The 17,151-nt window shown below is 28.1% G+C and overlaps 5 protein-coding genes across 5 annotated transcripts in view; 4 read left to right on the plus strand and 1 right to left on the minus strand.

The window, feature by feature from the left end:
- LOC122516468 overlaps positions 1–7,102 on the minus strand; it is a 56,336-nt gene extending 49,234 nt beyond the window's left edge. The window contains exon 1 of the mRNA XM_043634293.1: positions 6,422–7,102. The gene's annotated coding sequence lies outside the window, so the exon portion shown is untranslated. The remainder of the gene's footprint in view (positions 1–6,421) is intronic.
- Positions 605–1,678, plus strand: LOC122516063. Its single transcript, XM_043633600.1, has 3 exons — positions 605–1,304; positions 1,393–1,589; positions 1,658–1,678. The coding sequence occupies exons 1-3, from the start codon at positions 605–607 to the stop codon at positions 1,676–1,678; spliced, it is 918 nt and encodes a 305-aa protein (XP_043489535.1).
- Positions 7,103–9,093: 1,991 nt separating the features above from the next.
- On the plus strand, positions 9,094–9,527 carry LOC122517055 (venom peptide SjAPI-2-like). Its single transcript, XM_043635381.1, has 3 exons — positions 9,094–9,162; positions 9,232–9,341; positions 9,438–9,527. Exons 1-3 carry the CDS (start codon positions 9,114–9,116, stop codon positions 9,525–9,527), a joined length of 249 nt encoding a protein of 82 aa, XP_043491316.1. The 5' UTR covers positions 9,094–9,113.
- A 661-nt stretch (positions 9,528–10,188) lies between these two features.
- LOC122517039 (viral IAP-associated factor homolog) lies at positions 10,189–11,729 on the plus strand. The gene is made up of 4 exons (XM_043635336.1): positions 10,189–10,367; positions 10,631–10,772; positions 10,843–11,277; positions 11,382–11,729. Exons 1-4 carry the CDS (start codon positions 10,365–10,367, stop codon positions 11,507–11,509), a joined length of 708 nt encoding a protein of 235 aa, XP_043491271.1. The 5' UTR covers positions 10,189–10,364; the 3' UTR covers positions 11,510–11,729.
- A 91-nt stretch (positions 11,730–11,820) lies between these two features.
- On the plus strand, positions 11,821–16,420 carry LOC122517038 (zinc finger protein 37-like). Its single transcript, XM_043635335.1, has 5 exons — positions 11,821–12,565; positions 13,297–15,061; positions 15,639–15,715; positions 15,789–15,918; positions 16,036–16,420. Exons 2-5 carry the CDS (start codon positions 13,302–13,304, stop codon positions 16,238–16,240), a joined length of 2,172 nt encoding a protein of 723 aa, XP_043491270.1. The 5' UTR covers positions 11,821–12,565; positions 13,297–13,301; the 3' UTR covers positions 16,241–16,420.
- Positions 16,421–17,151: the final 731 nt, after the last annotated feature.

The raw sequence follows: 17,151 nt of genomic DNA on the forward strand, positions 1-17,151 counted from the left end.
GTTCAAACTGAGAAGACCCTTGAAATGGTACTTTCAAGGTTAAGTAACTTTCCATTGTTCGCGCATACGTTCATTTCTTGGGTCGTCTAATTAATTTGTTTTTTCTCTCTCTTTTTCTTTCTCTTTGTTTTTCTTTTCAAAATTATACAAAAAAAAAAGAGTTTTATACATATAAATAAAAATTCAGATATGAAATTAAAATAAACAATATGATGCTATAAAAAATATACCACACCTTTGAAAACGAGCACTCAATAAAATGAAAAAGTCGCGTGTTTGGAGCGTGCGCACTATATTCAACATACTACGTTCATTTGACGTATATTCTAGGGTGTCAAATTCCCAAAGGAATCGGTGAAAAAAGAAGAACGAGCAACCCGTAAAGTGCTGTCTGCTTGATGGTTCAGTATCAACCAGGTGCGCGAACTACTAACAGTAGCAAGCTTCAAATTTTACGTTGGATTATCTAAATAGTAACTGAAGTTTGACAAGACAAATAATTTGATTAGAACGAAGTCAGATGATTTCATGTGATCATGACGAAAAGGAACGTCTATGAATTTAAAAATTAAATTTATCGTATAAATTAAATATTAAAATGAAAATGACGTTGCCAGAAGATATTCACAAATACCCAGGAATCCTTCAAAAGCATAAGAATATTACAATAATGACGACGGAATCTACAAAACTCAACATAATCACGATAACTTTTTCTGAATATATCCAAGATGCTATAGACATGCCATTGGTGATTCTAGGAATTTTTATAAATCTATCGATAATCTTGGTTGTAGCCTTGAATCCATCTTTGCGAGTATCAACGAGCTATTATGTTATCAGTTTGGTTATTTCAAACATGGTGATCATGATCGAACCATCTCAAAGAATTGTTCGATCCATCTTCAAATTCAAAATTCCTATAAATCTCGACTACATTTTTCACATTAGTTTTTATTCGTCTCTATTAACGATCGTGATTTTCGGTATCGAGAATTATATCGGGACTTGCGAGAGACACGCTTCCATACATGAATTGTTTGCAAAAGCATCTAACACAATAAAGAGATTACTTCTTATCTGGTTGGTGTCCATAATGATCACAGCTATGGAACTTCATCTTTACGAACATTTCGAGGAAGATGATATGGATGATATATTTGCAGCTTCGACGATCATGCTCTTGGTTTTTGCATTCTTAATTCTTATTCTGATTCATTTTGCAATTTTCTACGAAATGTTTTTACTCAAATCGATCGAGGGACAATGGCGACGAAATGATCTAGATAATTTTTGTTTGTCGCGTAAGATAATGTGATAATAACGATCAAAACAATTCTAGATCAATTCTAATTAAAATTTTATTTTTTTCTTGTTCTTTTTTTGTTACAGTTAGTTTAGCCGTAATATACTTTTTCACTATGGTGCCATATAGAATTGCTAAAATAATAACGTCGTTAAATCCAAAAGCAAAATGGTGTTGTTCGACGCGACTAATAGAAATATTTTATCTACTAATTAAAATCTTTCCAATAACATCTATGATCGTTTGTTACGTAGCATCTGAAAAATTTCGTAAAGGATTCCAGGTTCGTTAAATATGCTAATCAAAGTTTAAATATAGTAAATACTAAAAGTTTATTTTTTTTTCTTACAGAATACTATACGTTCGAGATGAAATAAAAACTTGTAACGAAAATGAAAAATTGTTTCTAATATTATAATTCTAATAATTCTAATAATTATCAACGATAGAGCAAATAATAAAATTTATTAAGTAATATCAGAGTTGTCCTTGGTAAGGAAAAAATTCATCAACAAACGGATTAAAGATGAAATCAAATTTCCAAGTCCTTCCGCTACAAACTCGACTCGAACGATTACAAATTCCTCTCACGAGCCTTTCTCTATTCTTTTCAGCATCCACTAACATAAGAATAAAAATACGAGATAGTAACATAAGTAGATATTATTACTACTCGTTGAAAAGGAGCAGAAGGAATATGAGTGCATTCTACTCGAGTTGTTTCGTATGGTACATTACCGAAGAAAGATATATCGTACATCCTATCTTCGATATATCGGATAAAGAAGAAAGGAAAGAAAGAAATATATATATAAATAGAGTGAGAGAAAGAAAGAAAAAGAAAAAGACAGAGAAAAAGGAAATCACTGGAAGTTAGAGGCGTTCGCTCGAGACGACGTTTCCGGTCTGAACGTCACCACTTTTTTAATTCTTGCCACTAACAACACTGATATAAAATTTACCATTTTACAAGTGTTCAAATAACACTAAAATTACAAAATTTCAACGAAAAACTCTAAGTATTATTTTTTATTTTAAAATATACTGTAACAAATTTTATAAATCTTCGTTATTTTAAAAACTAAATTAAAAAAAAAAAAAGTGTATCTCTACACCTTCGAAATATATTTTATCACAAGATTGATAATAAAAAGAATTAATAAATTTTATAAATATGCGAAGTATTATAAAATTTCTTGAGAAAAAGAAAAAAATATACGTCTTAACTTGGAAGTATATTACAAGATTAGTAAAAAAAAAAGAACATAAATTAGCAAAGTCAACACACATACCAAGAAACCATTCAAAGATAAGATTTACATGACACCGTATAGATAATTTATATGCATAACACGAGAAAAAGAAAAAGAAGAAGTAACGAAAAATTCTCCGATCGAAGCCCGTTCAGTAAGCTTATTTTAAATGTACGAATTTATGCGGGTGTTTCGAAAGAGCACGAAGCCATATTCTCGAAGTACTAAATTTGCTTATGAATACGAAGTTGAATGTTGGAATAACGAATACGCTTATAAACCAATGATCCGAACTAGCGAGGAATAACAAAACGATAATAATGATCATAGTAATAGTAATAATAATAATGAATGAATGAATAAATGAATGAATACAAGTTTTAAGAGAAGGACCACCTTCGTGTTTCAAGACACGCGACACGACCAAATCATGAAACCAACATTGAATTGTCTTATTCTCAACAAAAGGTAACGTTTAATTCGATGAATATTAGCAGAAAGTATTCTTTTAAACTCCCACGTTTCTTTCGTTTGTGCCACGCAAACCTTCGAGTATGTTCTGCACGTTAGGTACGTACGTACGTATATACAATACTAAAGAAAGATATAGAAAACTGTTTCTTTTCGTGGGACGTTCAAATGCCAACAAAGAAAGTTCTACCCTAATAATATGGGTCAGTGTTTAACTTTCTCCAAAATGATCCTAGTGTCTTCTTTTTTGGTGAGTGAAATTACCTTTTTTTATTTGATCACTTTCATTATATTCCAAAAAAAAAATATATATATATACATAAATGGTTTGAAAAGTTTTAATCCTAACATAGAAACAATTTTATTGTTGGTAAAATTCACTTTTATTTGTCGACGAAATCTCGAAAACTTTTGAAAAAGAATAAACTTAAAACTTTTCAACCCACCCTTCCATTCGTATTAAATCTTTGGATATAACGAATAAAATAATAATGATACTTAGTAATGGGGTTTTAGAAGCACTGCAAATTTCTAAAGTTTTATTATTACTTTGAAAATACAACAGACGTGATAAAAAAAGTTTCTAATTTCGTCGAAAGACTTATCTACCCAAAATTAAATAACAAAATTATTTACTCGCGCCGATCAAAGAGTTAACACGTGTTTCGATAGCTCAGGGATTATATATTTGTATGTTCGTTGTTGCATATTCTATAAATATCTACCACCACAAGCACATCAATTTAAAAGACTCGGAGAGACAGTAATAGCTGCCTCTCCGTGTCGTATAACCATAATAAAAGCGGCTGGAGTTTTGGCCCTGACGAAACGAACGAAAGAAAAATCCGTAACATTTTGCAACTGAGTTAAATTATATATCTTCTTATTTTTTCTCGAATAATTTATTAAACTTACGAAAAATTTCCAAGATTTAATGAAAATCTCGTTAGAATATATGTTATAATACTTTCAATAAAATTTTACAAATAAATTTTCAGTAATGTTATTTTTTGATTTCACGAAAGACTAAGTGAAAAATTTGAATTTTCCGCCATGTATGCGAAACTCGTGTTTCCCGTTTGATCGTAAATCAACGTATCTTCTATATTTCTCTGTTAGATGCTAGACGAAGATAGATGAATAGATGAATAGATAAATAAATAGATAGAAATAGATAGATAGAGATAAAAAGATAGAAGGAAGCGCAAAAGGTAGTAGCTGTTTCGCAAGAAAATATTTTATCAAGTGCAGCCGTTAGCAAGGCACATCGAATTATTATCCAACGTGTGCGCTGCACGACTATATGTACACGTGCACGTAAGTTAATGAGTTTGAGACCTTCTGCGGTTGTAAGTTTCACGTAAAACTTTAAAAGAGACCAACGAACCGACGAATTTGCAACACAGCACGAGCTCGATATTTATACTGCGTGAGAATTTAATAAAACAAATTTTAATTACGTTTGAAAAAATTATAGTATAGATACGGAGAGTATTGAAAATAAAAAAAGCTCTAATCCGACTTGTATTTTTTTCTTTCTCTCTCTCTCTTTCGTTTATCTTATCTATTTTATGTTAAATTAATTCTGATTGTGAGTTGACGTCCTTCAAATAGATTAGAAAAATATTTAAATTAATTTTCTTAAATTAGCAAATGTAACCTACGTGTTTTAAAAGAGAAATCGTATAAGACTTGTTATTACGAAGACGTATACAAATCGATCAGCGTCTACGAGACGCTTAACACGATGCATGTAGATTGAAAGTTCAAGTACAACAATGCGAAGGACGTTCGTTCGCAAATAAACGATCTCGAGTAAGCCTAGGTGAAAGTACAAAGTCCTATCAGCTAATATAAATGGTCTTCTTCTTAAATCTAATGCAAATATCCTCTTATTGTTAAATAAAATTTTATTCGTCAACATATACAGTTAATTTCAGAAACATTTGTACCATTACTGTCAATTTGAAACAATTAATATCTGCTTGTAATCCAATGTTTGTAAATTCTTATACAATTGTAAGGGTTCAAAGGTGCATATAAATTGATGACCTTCAAATCTCTTACATGCCTCTACTTAAGAGAAAATGTTCTCCATAAAATAAATAATTCCTTGACAGTAAAAAAATATTATTTGAACACTTTTTCCAACCACTAAAACTATAGAAATTATTTAGTTTACCGATCGTAACTGACTTATCCTGCATAAATATACAAATAGATCTAAGATCGTGTATTCGAGATATATGTGCTTGAAAGTCGAATGTTATTGGAAAACATCGATAATTAAATTAACAAGTACTTGAATATTCATTCTTTCAATCAAATTAATAAGAACAATTCTACTTGATACATTCAGTGACGAAATAAGAGTACATCTTTGCTTTCAAGGACAACGATAGATACGGCAATTGGACGTTTAATTATCACAAGATATAGGATCGATATTTTTACCCTTACTTATTAATGATATCCAATCGAAAAATTGATTTACTTTGAGTACTCTACAAATTCGTTCTATTACTTGAATTACTATTAAAATAAAATAAATCAGTAATATATATAAAGAGACATGATTTATAAAAAGTCGAATTGTAAGAGAATGTATATTCATGGATAACTCTAGTAGATAATGACACAAGCCTAATCTTATTACAGTTACGTTTTATACCGATCTTTTCGACGAAAAACACACGAAAACGAAAACGACTTAGGTTTTAGCATTAAACTCTCGACGCGCGGATACGAACGGATACGTGACCGTAATGTAAACAATTCTTGGCGCCTCTGTAGGTACACACGAACGAACGAACGAACGAATATATGAATCCGACAAGCAGTTCATGTGAATATTTCTTATAGTTAGCAAACTTAGAAATTATATACATATGCATATAATACGTTACAATATATATATAATTTGTATATAATATTAATATATAATTATAAAATAATATAATATATATATATATATATTATTATACTTGTGTGCTTAATATAAAATACAATATTATTATTATTATAAATTTTATATTTATATAATTTATTATTTATGTATAATAAATATTCCATATAAAATAATGAATCTATAATATTGTAATGAATATAAGTATATATCAAGAAATGAGAAATAGATGAGAAAAGAGAAATAGGTATATATAATAATATAAATAAAAACAAATGAATCTTTTTTCCCATATTTCCTACAAGACGAAAAAACTTGTATCGTCCTTCTACGAGTCTTTCCCCACCGATCATCCTCCCCACGCAAAACCGCCATTTGCATTTTGCGCCAAGGATAAACAAAAAGGTGACACATATCATACGATAACGATAACGCCGTATATGCCGTAACAATAGACATTAGAAAGAAAAAAGAAAAAGTAATTACCTTTTGTCGAACAGTAAAACGTTGTAAGCCTTGTAGAAGACGGTGAACGAACGATGTCTTGTGTTTCCGGTAATCACAGGAATGATTCTGGTATTGCATCTACGCTAGAGAGCACAATTAAAGTGTAAAATGCACGCAACGAACGTTGACCAGTTTCAAAGTAAAAAATACAATTTCATTATCAACGATACACAAAAAATGATAATTAAAAAATACATTAACTTTGTCTAATGTTTTTAAACGTGTGAAAATGTAATACAGTTTTTGGTTTAACTCAAACACACATGTACACACGTTTCGCATATACGATTGTGTATATAGAATATTTATATACGATGCATGTTTACGTATGTAATAAAAATAATGAAGAAATTACTGTCATTGTCACTTATTGAAAAAATCACCCTTGTGCATTCACAAATGCAAATGTACTCCGATCGTCTTTCTTTTTTTATTTGTCTAATACACCTCTCATTTTTAGAAATATCCCTTCGCAGAACAATAAAAATGTATATTTGTCGAGAAAATACACGTTGTCAACAAGTAACGCAAGAAGACAGTAACAAAATAAACACCGAAGAGCGCAAGAACTCACTTCAACTCGGTTCGGCACTACGGCTCGTACTGAGAAACAATCAACGATTGCTCGCCACCACGCGACTACCAACTCGAACGGTCTACCGCGCAAGATGGCCGCCACTTCCGCGTTTCTCATTGGCTACAACCAAAGACGTTCGGCTACTTTCGACAACCCGCTTTTATCTTCACATTTTACCTTACATCAAAGCGAATTACTTTTATGATTAAATTAAGTACGAATAAAAAATATCTTATGAAGAAATAACGAAGTATAATAATTATTAGTATGATTTAAATTTAAAGGAATTATTTGTAAACATATTTCGATGATACGAAATTATAATTAATTATCAGTTGTCAATAATCCGAATATTACTTAATTGTCATTAAATATAAAGTAAAATAAAAAATATATTATAGTATAAATAACTGAATTAATGAATTATGAATTAAAATTACATATACTTTAAGGTAATACATATATTATTCATATAAATTTTGATCGTGAAAAGTTATAATAAATTATAAATTTTTAATACCTCGACGTTTGAAATAAAATGAGAGTAAAAAATGTGAAAAGTATACAAGTAACAAAATATAATTCAATGCCAAAATGTTTGATAAAAGAATTTCATTATTTTTTCTATATTTTCAGAATATCAAATAATTATAACAAATTTAAAAATTGATTTATAAAAATAAAGTGAAACCGATTGAAATATATACATAACACTGCAAACTATGCAACGTTACTTTTACGTGGCATATTGTATTATATACGTGCATTCTTTGAACACATTGAATATGAAAACAAATGATTCGACGTTTATTATACCTTTTCTCGCATTTTGAAGTACATGAAATTCCGCTCACTAAGTTTACGCACAAAGCAGAGAAATTCTTGATAGGGGGTCGCACGTGCCTAAATACAGGGTTGCATTTTCTATTCCTGCACGCAACAGGAAATACGATGGTTTGGCTGACACAATGCTGTCAAAATAAATGCTTCGACAATACGAGCCGAATGGCACACGCATGAATGAAAAAGAAAAAAAGAGAAACTGGTTCTTTCATCCGCGTGCAGGAAGCTCCGAAAGAATATTTTTCTGATGCTGATTATATATATATATATATGATCATCCATTCTAAATTATTTATCAGCGATTTTGTATATTTGATTATAACGCTAAATTTCATAGATATCAGTAAAATTTGTTTATTTTTTTTGTAGAAATTTTATATAATTAATAAAATTAATTTCGAAAGTTACACCAATTTAATAAATGTTTCCGTTGTATAAACTTTCTTATTTGTGCTATCGATGGCGCCACTCACCGATATTTTAAAGATTAATCAAATAAACAGTAAAAAGAATTATATTTGATCGTATTTATACAAATTTATATGTATGAACTTAATTATTTTTTATTTTTTTTTGCAAATATCATCTCTAAAAAAAAGAAAATTATCAAGAATAATGTTTACACTAATAAAGGATTGTTTAAAAATCGAAGAGAATTATCTCGTGTAGAAAATCTTAATCTTTCGAATGATCCTTTGATTTCTAGAATCGAACATAAAAAAGGTCTATTAGAATTCATTAGATAAACATTACAAACATAAAAAAAGAGAATTCCCTGACATAGTATTAATATACGTATAAATATATTTTTTTGTTCTATACCAAACAGTTACGAATTATATCGATTTCTTATCTTCTTCCTTTCTTTTTACACAATTATGACTTACTTATAAGTAAGAATAAAAAGTTTTATACAAAATAAAAAATACCACTTTCATGTAGGCACATAAAACGGAAAAATACTTTGACAGCTTTTACACAACGCTAAGTTAATATAATTAATATAAAGAAAACAATTAAAAGCAGCAACATGACAAACAGTATATATATAAATGCTACGTGTCATAAGTTTGAATTATGAACTTCTTTATTTCGAAACCACATTTATAAATATTGCGTGGTATAAAAATTATCTCTTAAATAAATGTTATAATTCATATGGCAAAACAAAAGAAGCTCGCGAATATAAATTGAAGCGCAAGAATAATATTCCATTAGTCCAATTTTATTTCAGCATAATACTATTTCATCATGTTTCGCAGTTCGACGATCTTCTTTATCCTAAGCCTTTGCGTCGCAAGTAAGTTCTATAAAATACATCAATTTAATAATAAATAATGATAAATAAATAATAATTTGTATGATAAAGGTGTCGTTTGCTCACCCAATTGCGGACCAAATGCGGTTTATTCCAGTTGTGCAAGCAGTTGTCCATTAACGTGTGATAATTACAAAAATCCACCTGAATTTTGTATTCAAGTAAGTAAATTTGTTTTATTTTATCTGTCGATGTTTTTAAAACAAAATAAATTATTTCTAATAACTAACTTATGGATTTGATTATTTCCATATTAGGTCTGTGTGGAGAGATGCAAGTGCGACGAGGGATATGTATTTAACAAAAATAATATATGCGTTTTACCTTGTGAATGTGAAAATCAATAATCCGACGATTATAAAAAATGTAAGTGTAAATTCCAGAGAAATGTATAATTCGATCGAATTGAAAAATTATCATATATACTTCAATAATAAAATATTATAATATCATATATTTCTTGATATTTGTTTCTTCTTCGCACGTACATATATCTAATATATCTACTATTTTACAGTGTTTATAAAACTTATAATTTATATTGATTATAAATTTAAGCTTCTTAAAATTTTCCATTTGACGATCTCCTTTACTCAAAAAAATACTTTTTTGACCCTTGTTATAGACATCATACCAGATATTTCAAGGCGAAGTTGTGGCCTTTTAAGATTTTTTGTGCGATCTTCCTTGTGTTAATATAAAATGTAGGTGGATGTTGTATTAGGGGTGCCCATAAGAAATGTAATTTTTTTCAAATTTGAAAAACATAATCATTTATTTACAATAACTTAACTTAATATAATATAACCTATATTCTAGTAAAATATATTAATATTTAATGCGATCATAGTTCTACATAAAAGAAGTAAATAAACCCTATAAAAATAAAAGATGATTCACCTAATTGCATGAATTTACCTAACTCGCAACTTTGAAAAGCCTTTTTTTAAACTACTCTTATTCACAATAAACTGCTTGTATCCGAAGTTATACGACAAGCGCATGGTGGAGACACTGTTCCACTAGTACACTTGTAGCTCGTGTTACCCGTATTTGTCATAGGAGTCTGATACGTTTTGAGGGGCATGTGATTTTTACTAGTCGAACATAACAAATAACATTGCTTTTGATACTTTGATATTAAGATAAAACTAGTGTGGAAAGAAAATTATAAAATTAGTGCAATGGTAAGGAAAAAAGGGATTATTTATCCTTGAAAAAGTGACCTTACTTATACGTATACGCCTTTAATAACTTTAGCCTCTAACTTTATAAGGAAATGTTAGAGCTGAAAATAGATTTACATAATTTTAAAAGATTCTTATTTTTATCATTATATTTATGTAAACAAATGATTTTTTCCTTCCTTCTCTTGGTTAAAATTACTTTGTCATATGCTTGATTACTATTTTATAATGAATATTGTTCTTAATAAATCATTATATTATAGCAAGATCCAAATGAAGATACAGAATGGAACGATATTCTTAGGAGGAAGGGTATTATTCCTGAGAAAGCCAAAGAAAAAGAAGTAACAGAAGATCAAATATTAGACATTGTAGAGAATACGATAAATGAAAAAACAGGACGCAGTAAGTTTCTTTATCTTTAGCATTAAATTGAAATTAAATAAATGGTTTACAATAAATTTTGTTTCTTTAGCTACTAATGATTTAGAAAGTAAAACCTTAGATGAATTGGATGAATTGGAAGACGAAGAAGATGAAAAATTTCTTTTAGAATTTAGACGTAAAAGGATAGCGGAGATGATGGCATTAGCAAATAAAAACAAATATGGAGCAGTTAAGGAAATATCAGGCCAGGATTATGTCCAAGAAGTTAATAATGCAGGAGATGTTTATGTAGTTCTACATTTATATAAATCAGGAATTCCTTTATGTTCGCTTGTCAATCAACATTTAGCTTCGTTAGCGAGCAAATTTCCTGCAACAAAATTTCTCAAAAGTATTTCTACTACTTGCATACCTGATTGGCCAGATAGAAATCTTCCAACTATTTTCGTGTATTACCAAGGAAGCATGGTAAAAAAATTCATCGGACCAATAGAATTAGGTGGAATGAAACTTACGGAAGAAGGTTAAACTTTGTATTAATTTTAACAGCATATAGCCTATAACAAATGTTAAATCAGTATTATAATTAACGGTAACTTTTTAACATAAATATAATTCATATTCCAGAATTAGAATGGATGCTTGGTGAAACTAAAGCCATAACAACGACGTTAAAAGCCAATCCTCGAGCAAATCGTCCGCAAGTAAAAGATGTATTATTTTCTGAATTAGAGAGTGATAGAAATGATTGGTAACTTATTTTGAATTAATGTTATTTTTTAAAAATAATACTATATATAATATAAGGTGCTAAAAATGTGAATATCTTGTACAATGACAAAAGTGGCATTTCAATTGATATATCTATTTGTTTAAAAAAGTGTATACACATATACACACTTATCACTAATTAATAACACTAGCAATTTTGCTAATGTTGTATAACGGAATAAAGCAATTAATTTTCATAACTTAGATAGTTTCTTCGCTAAGATTTATTCCTTCATATTGTTTTTCAAAATATGTATATGATACGTAAGTTGAAAATTAACAGAGATAATTTTACACAGGATTTTGAAAATTCAATAACCTCGAAATTTATTTTATCTTGATCAGGGTTTCTTAAATTTTTTTACTTGGCAGGTCCCTTTACCTGAACAAATATTTTCACGACCCTAGATATAGACTATACTATCTTCTCTTTCACTATTGTAAACTCAAACACACTATACGTATAGTATCGCTAACATGGTTTTTATTCAATTTCAGTAGTTTCGCGTCCAGGAATTCTTTAATTTTTGTTTAAATTCTTGCAACTTCAAATTCAATTATGCGACACTATATGGGTTCGCAATCCACGCTTTGAAAAGCCATAGTTTAGATTATGTTGAAAAGAACAAAACAAAATAGAGTTCTACTATTCATAAGATTCTCTTTCTTTATCTTTATCTCTTCCATCTAATTGTTAGTATCTCTTTCTCTTTTTCTTTTGTAAGTGTAAAGCTTACCATTCAAACGTGAAGACCAATATAAACATAGCAACGATGTATATATATACACATATACATTCTTTAGAAAGATTATTGTATGTGTACGATTAGAGAGAGAGGTCGGAAAACGTCTTTATCACATTGTTTACATTTTGTTTTCAAGGACTTCTCAGGTTTCTTTTTCACCCTAGCAATGTGTTACGTCTCTGATTTTTATTAACGACTAAACAGTATCTTCCTTAAATCTAGTAGAAATATTCCAACGAAAAATTTAGTCGCTATTCATTTCTCGAAGAAGACAGTTGATACAATTATTTTCTGGTAAGTTTTCTTTCTCTGAATATTTATATTTTCTTCTTTAACTATTTATTCTTATTACATCATTTCCCAAAAAATATTAATCAATTTTATTGTTTCTTTTATTTATTAACTTATTATTTTTCTATTGAATTTTGTTTTATTGTTATATGCAACGTGTACGTGATTTTAGAACGTATATTTATATGTATGTGTGTATTATATATTAGAGAAAAGTATGTGAATTTTTTTTTTCAAGAAATGTTTTGTTCAATTGTTTTTAATCAACAATTTTCTTTCGAATATGTGTCGTTTTGATTAATAATATATATACAAATCTTTTATTTATTAATAATATCAGGGACTTTAAAATATGATGACAATGATAAACATTTAATTATGTTTGTAGTTGTGAAAATATTTTAAAGTTAGTATAAATAAAAAAGTAAAGACAGTCTAGCTAGTACATTTCTTTGTCTAGAATGCACAAGTGCTTTGTTAAATATGTTATATGATCAAACTGTAATTGTGTAATTTAATTGCTTTACAATTTTTCATCTATTTGAACAACTGTTTAAGTAATATAGTTCATTAAAACAATTGTTGTAAATTATACATTGATAGTAAAGACGTAAAACAATGACAACCGATTTTATGTATATGTAATTTTTTGTTACGAATTTGTTTATTTTATTGTTTAAAATATTGAAATAAAAATTAGAAATATTCTTTTTGGTTTGAAATTTATTTTTTAGGTATAATGAATCTAAAAGAAGCAAATGTAATTAGTATTTTGGAAAAGGATGCTTGGTTATTTTCAAACAATTTAGAGATGGAAAATATTGTCAATGTAACCGATGATTTTGTAAAAGACTATGATTTTTCAACAATTAGTTCAGAGGTTAACAATGAGACTTCTAATGGTTTTACTGAAACATTGAGTGATTCAATATGCATAAGGATGAATAAGGAAGAACAATATGTTAATCCACAAATGACTAACTTAGATTCGCATATACTTAAATTAATCTTATTGGGGGCAGAAGATACTATATCTTGTATGTCGTTCCAATGCGATTCAAGAAATAATAAAGAATTATTAAAATTACAATCCGAAGAGAATATGTTAGCGCTTAATGATCTGTGCAATACTCGTAATTTACCTAATATATTAAGAGGTCCTAAAACATATTCTAAGCGTAATAAATTTTCTTTTCCGTTTGAAACAGAAGATAATTCTTATTACACTAATGAAATTACACTTGAGCATAATATTTTTGTAGAAGAAAATACAAAAACTATGGAGAAATCACATCGTAAAAGAAAACAAAAACATGATCCGTTAATTGTAAAAGAGGAATCAATTAATTGGGTGATTAATAGTACAAGTGATTGTGATAATAGTTCTAAGAAAAAAAGAAAATTTAACTCGAGAAAAGCAGTGGAACTTAATTGTAGTAATAAAGGAAAAAAGAAACGTGAAAGGAAATCATTTTTAATGAAAAAGGTTAACAGCAAACAACCTGTAAACGAAACTTCTCGAGAATCTAATGTTACTTCAGATTCTACTGTATCTATTTTGGAACAAGATAAAGGAAGAAGTAACGATGTAGATATTTCTCTCGACTTCATTACATTTCATGAAGAACAGATTCACGAAGATTATACAGATCACTTTGATATCTTAACTGATATTATAAAAGAACAAGTTTTGAACGACAATTGTTATGATATTAATTCTGATACCATTTATAGTTCTAATATTCTAGACTACCAAAAATTAGAATGTCAAAAGTCTCCAAAACATAATGTTGTAAATCAGGTAGAAAATAGTTCTGAAAATAAAAATATTATTTCTACAAATGATATTTCATCGGATTGCAAGGATTGTTTTCATCATAAGAGTAAAAATTGTTTACTGTTTGGAGAATATTCAGAGACAAGGCATGTTAATAATTATTTTTCAAGTTATTTTAATGATTCGTTGGATAATTCACTGGATGGCCCGTCCTGCCAAGAACATTCTACACATAATTTTCTACAAAATTCTTTAAATAAAGACAAAACCCAACATTTGGATAGTCTGTTACTTAAGGATGAAGAAAAGTATAAAGCATATTTAGAAAGCAAATTAAATAATGATTTAACTTTTTCAAATAGTAATTTTTTACTTACCAATGCTAGTAAAAGTACAACACATGATTATTTAAGTAATAATTTAGAAGATTCAACTATTGTAAAGCAGAAATCAAATACGCAGCAGAGTGTTCAATTTGATGTACTTCCTGACACAGATCTTTCTGCAAAAGTTTTATCAGATTCAAAAGACATCTCATTAACAGATTCATTAGAGAATGATATGCGTTTAGAAGAAGTAGTACAAGAAAAAAAAAGAACGAAAAATAATAAATATATACTTGTCCACAAACTCAATGAAGAACTTGAGTTAGAATGTGATTATAAAGAAAAAAATGATAATTCAAATCATATAAAGAAAGTAAAAGAGGATATTAAGGAAACGTAAGTTATATTCATGTATATATATATATATATATATACACAGAGTGTCCTATAACAATGGTACAAGTGAGCAGGGAGTGATTCTACATGAAAAACTAAGTCAAAAATATAGAATAAAATTTGTTCATAGAGAAAACTGTGTTTTAGAGAAAAATAAATTTGAAAATTTTTCGAATACCTGTGTTCTTGATTTAGTTTCAGCGCAATGGATTTCACTATCTTACTTTTGAATATTTTGGTTAGCATTTTTGTGCATTTTATTATACTTACAAACACATATATTACAATATGATGATATTTCTTGTATTGATTCTATTCTTATACTTATCAAACAAAGCTTTTAGTTTCTAATGTTGTAAGCTTAAGTGCAAAGTTGCAAGTGCACGTGTACTCAACAAATTTTCATATTTATTTTTCTACATAACAAACTCTTACATGAACAAAATTTATTCTATATTTTTAAGTTAGTTTTTAATGTAGAATCATCCTTTACTCGCTTGTTCCACTAGTTGCAGAACACTTTGCATATTTCATTTAAGAATTCTTGCATATTACATGTAACTAAAAGTATGTATAGTTTACAGTGTTTATTATGTCCATTAACATTTCCATCCAAACGTTCACTGGCATTGCATGTATCAGGGGCACACGGAGGTAGCAAAACATGTTTTTTCTACGTGTATTTATTTATATATTCTCAGTTTTATAATTACATACTTTTTTGTAGATATGTATATGATATTATGCGAACGTTGCGGTCGACTTTTCAATAAAAAGTGTGTCTTTAATAATCACTATATATATTGTGGCTGTGTTAAATTACCTTTTAATTGTAATAAGTGTAATAAGAGTTACAAGTAAGAAGGAATTTATATTTTTTCATTAAAATAGAATTAAGCAAAAATAGTACGTAGCTAAGCGGAGTTTAACAGTTTTTCTATCTATTTATATTTATATGGTTCTTTTTTTTTTAGGCATAAATCATCTTTAATATATCACCTTAAAATCGTACATAAAGTAGACTATAAAAACGATAAAATGAAGGAATATAAATGTGATGTCTGCTCAAAAACATATAGAAAGTATGGTGCTTTTGAAAAACACTTAGGTATACATATTAATTCCACAAAGTCCTTGAATTTAAGGGATAAAAATTGTACTCTCATAGTCACCGTCTAATATGCATTATTTTTCATATATTATATTGAATACATCGATGATAACTAATTATTATTATTAATTTCTCGAACAATGTGAAAACTATTCTTTTACAATCTATTTTACATGACATTATTTTTATAAGTTCATAGCAATATATTTTTATACATTTGATAACAAATATTATTTTTAGTTTAAGTTTATGTTTAATTTTAGTTTTAATTAATTAACTGACAAACAAGATAAAGAAAAAGAAAAGAAAAAGAAAATTGTCTTTCGAACGTGGTTACGTCGATTCCACCCAGAGATGAAGTATTTTTTATCTTGTTATATAACATTTTATTTATATAAATTTGATTGTCTAAGATTATACTGTTATAGTTTATGCATAGATATATATGTTACTGTGAAAGACCGAAATTGGAGAATGTCAAGATTCACGTGGTCGCTTGTCAATACATATCAAATATATCGGTGAAAGATCGAATATTTGGGCTTATTCGTATACATTAATATTTCGGACATGTACCAAGCAACCATGTGAATTTTGACATTCTCCAATTTCGATCTTTCACAGTAACATATATACATATATGGAAATATTTTTTGGTTTGCTAAATAATTTTTTATTTGCGAATTTTATTTTTGTGTAATACGTAAAAACGTTTAAAAATAAATTATATTAGATATTATTTCAATTTAAACTAATTTTATCGTTAAATATATAAGTATACATTATGGCAAATAAAATTTGTTGTATTTTTGGTTCATTTAATCGCTTTAAGAAGAGAGATGTAAGAAATCGAAGTCATTATAATCTATAAGATGATTTAGAGACTGTTAAAATAACATTCTTCAAAGGATAATTATATTGGATTAAATTTATTATATCTACTTACTTTTTGATAGTAGGACAATCTCATTACCGAAAA

Source organism: Polistes fuscatus, unplaced genomic scaffold, assembly GCF_010416935.1.
Source record: "Polistes fuscatus isolate 324 unplaced genomic scaffold, CU_Pfus_HIC Scaffold2, whole genome shotgun sequence".
Lineage (NCBI taxonomy): Eukaryota > Metazoa > Arthropoda > Insecta > Hymenoptera > Vespidae > Polistes > Polistes fuscatus.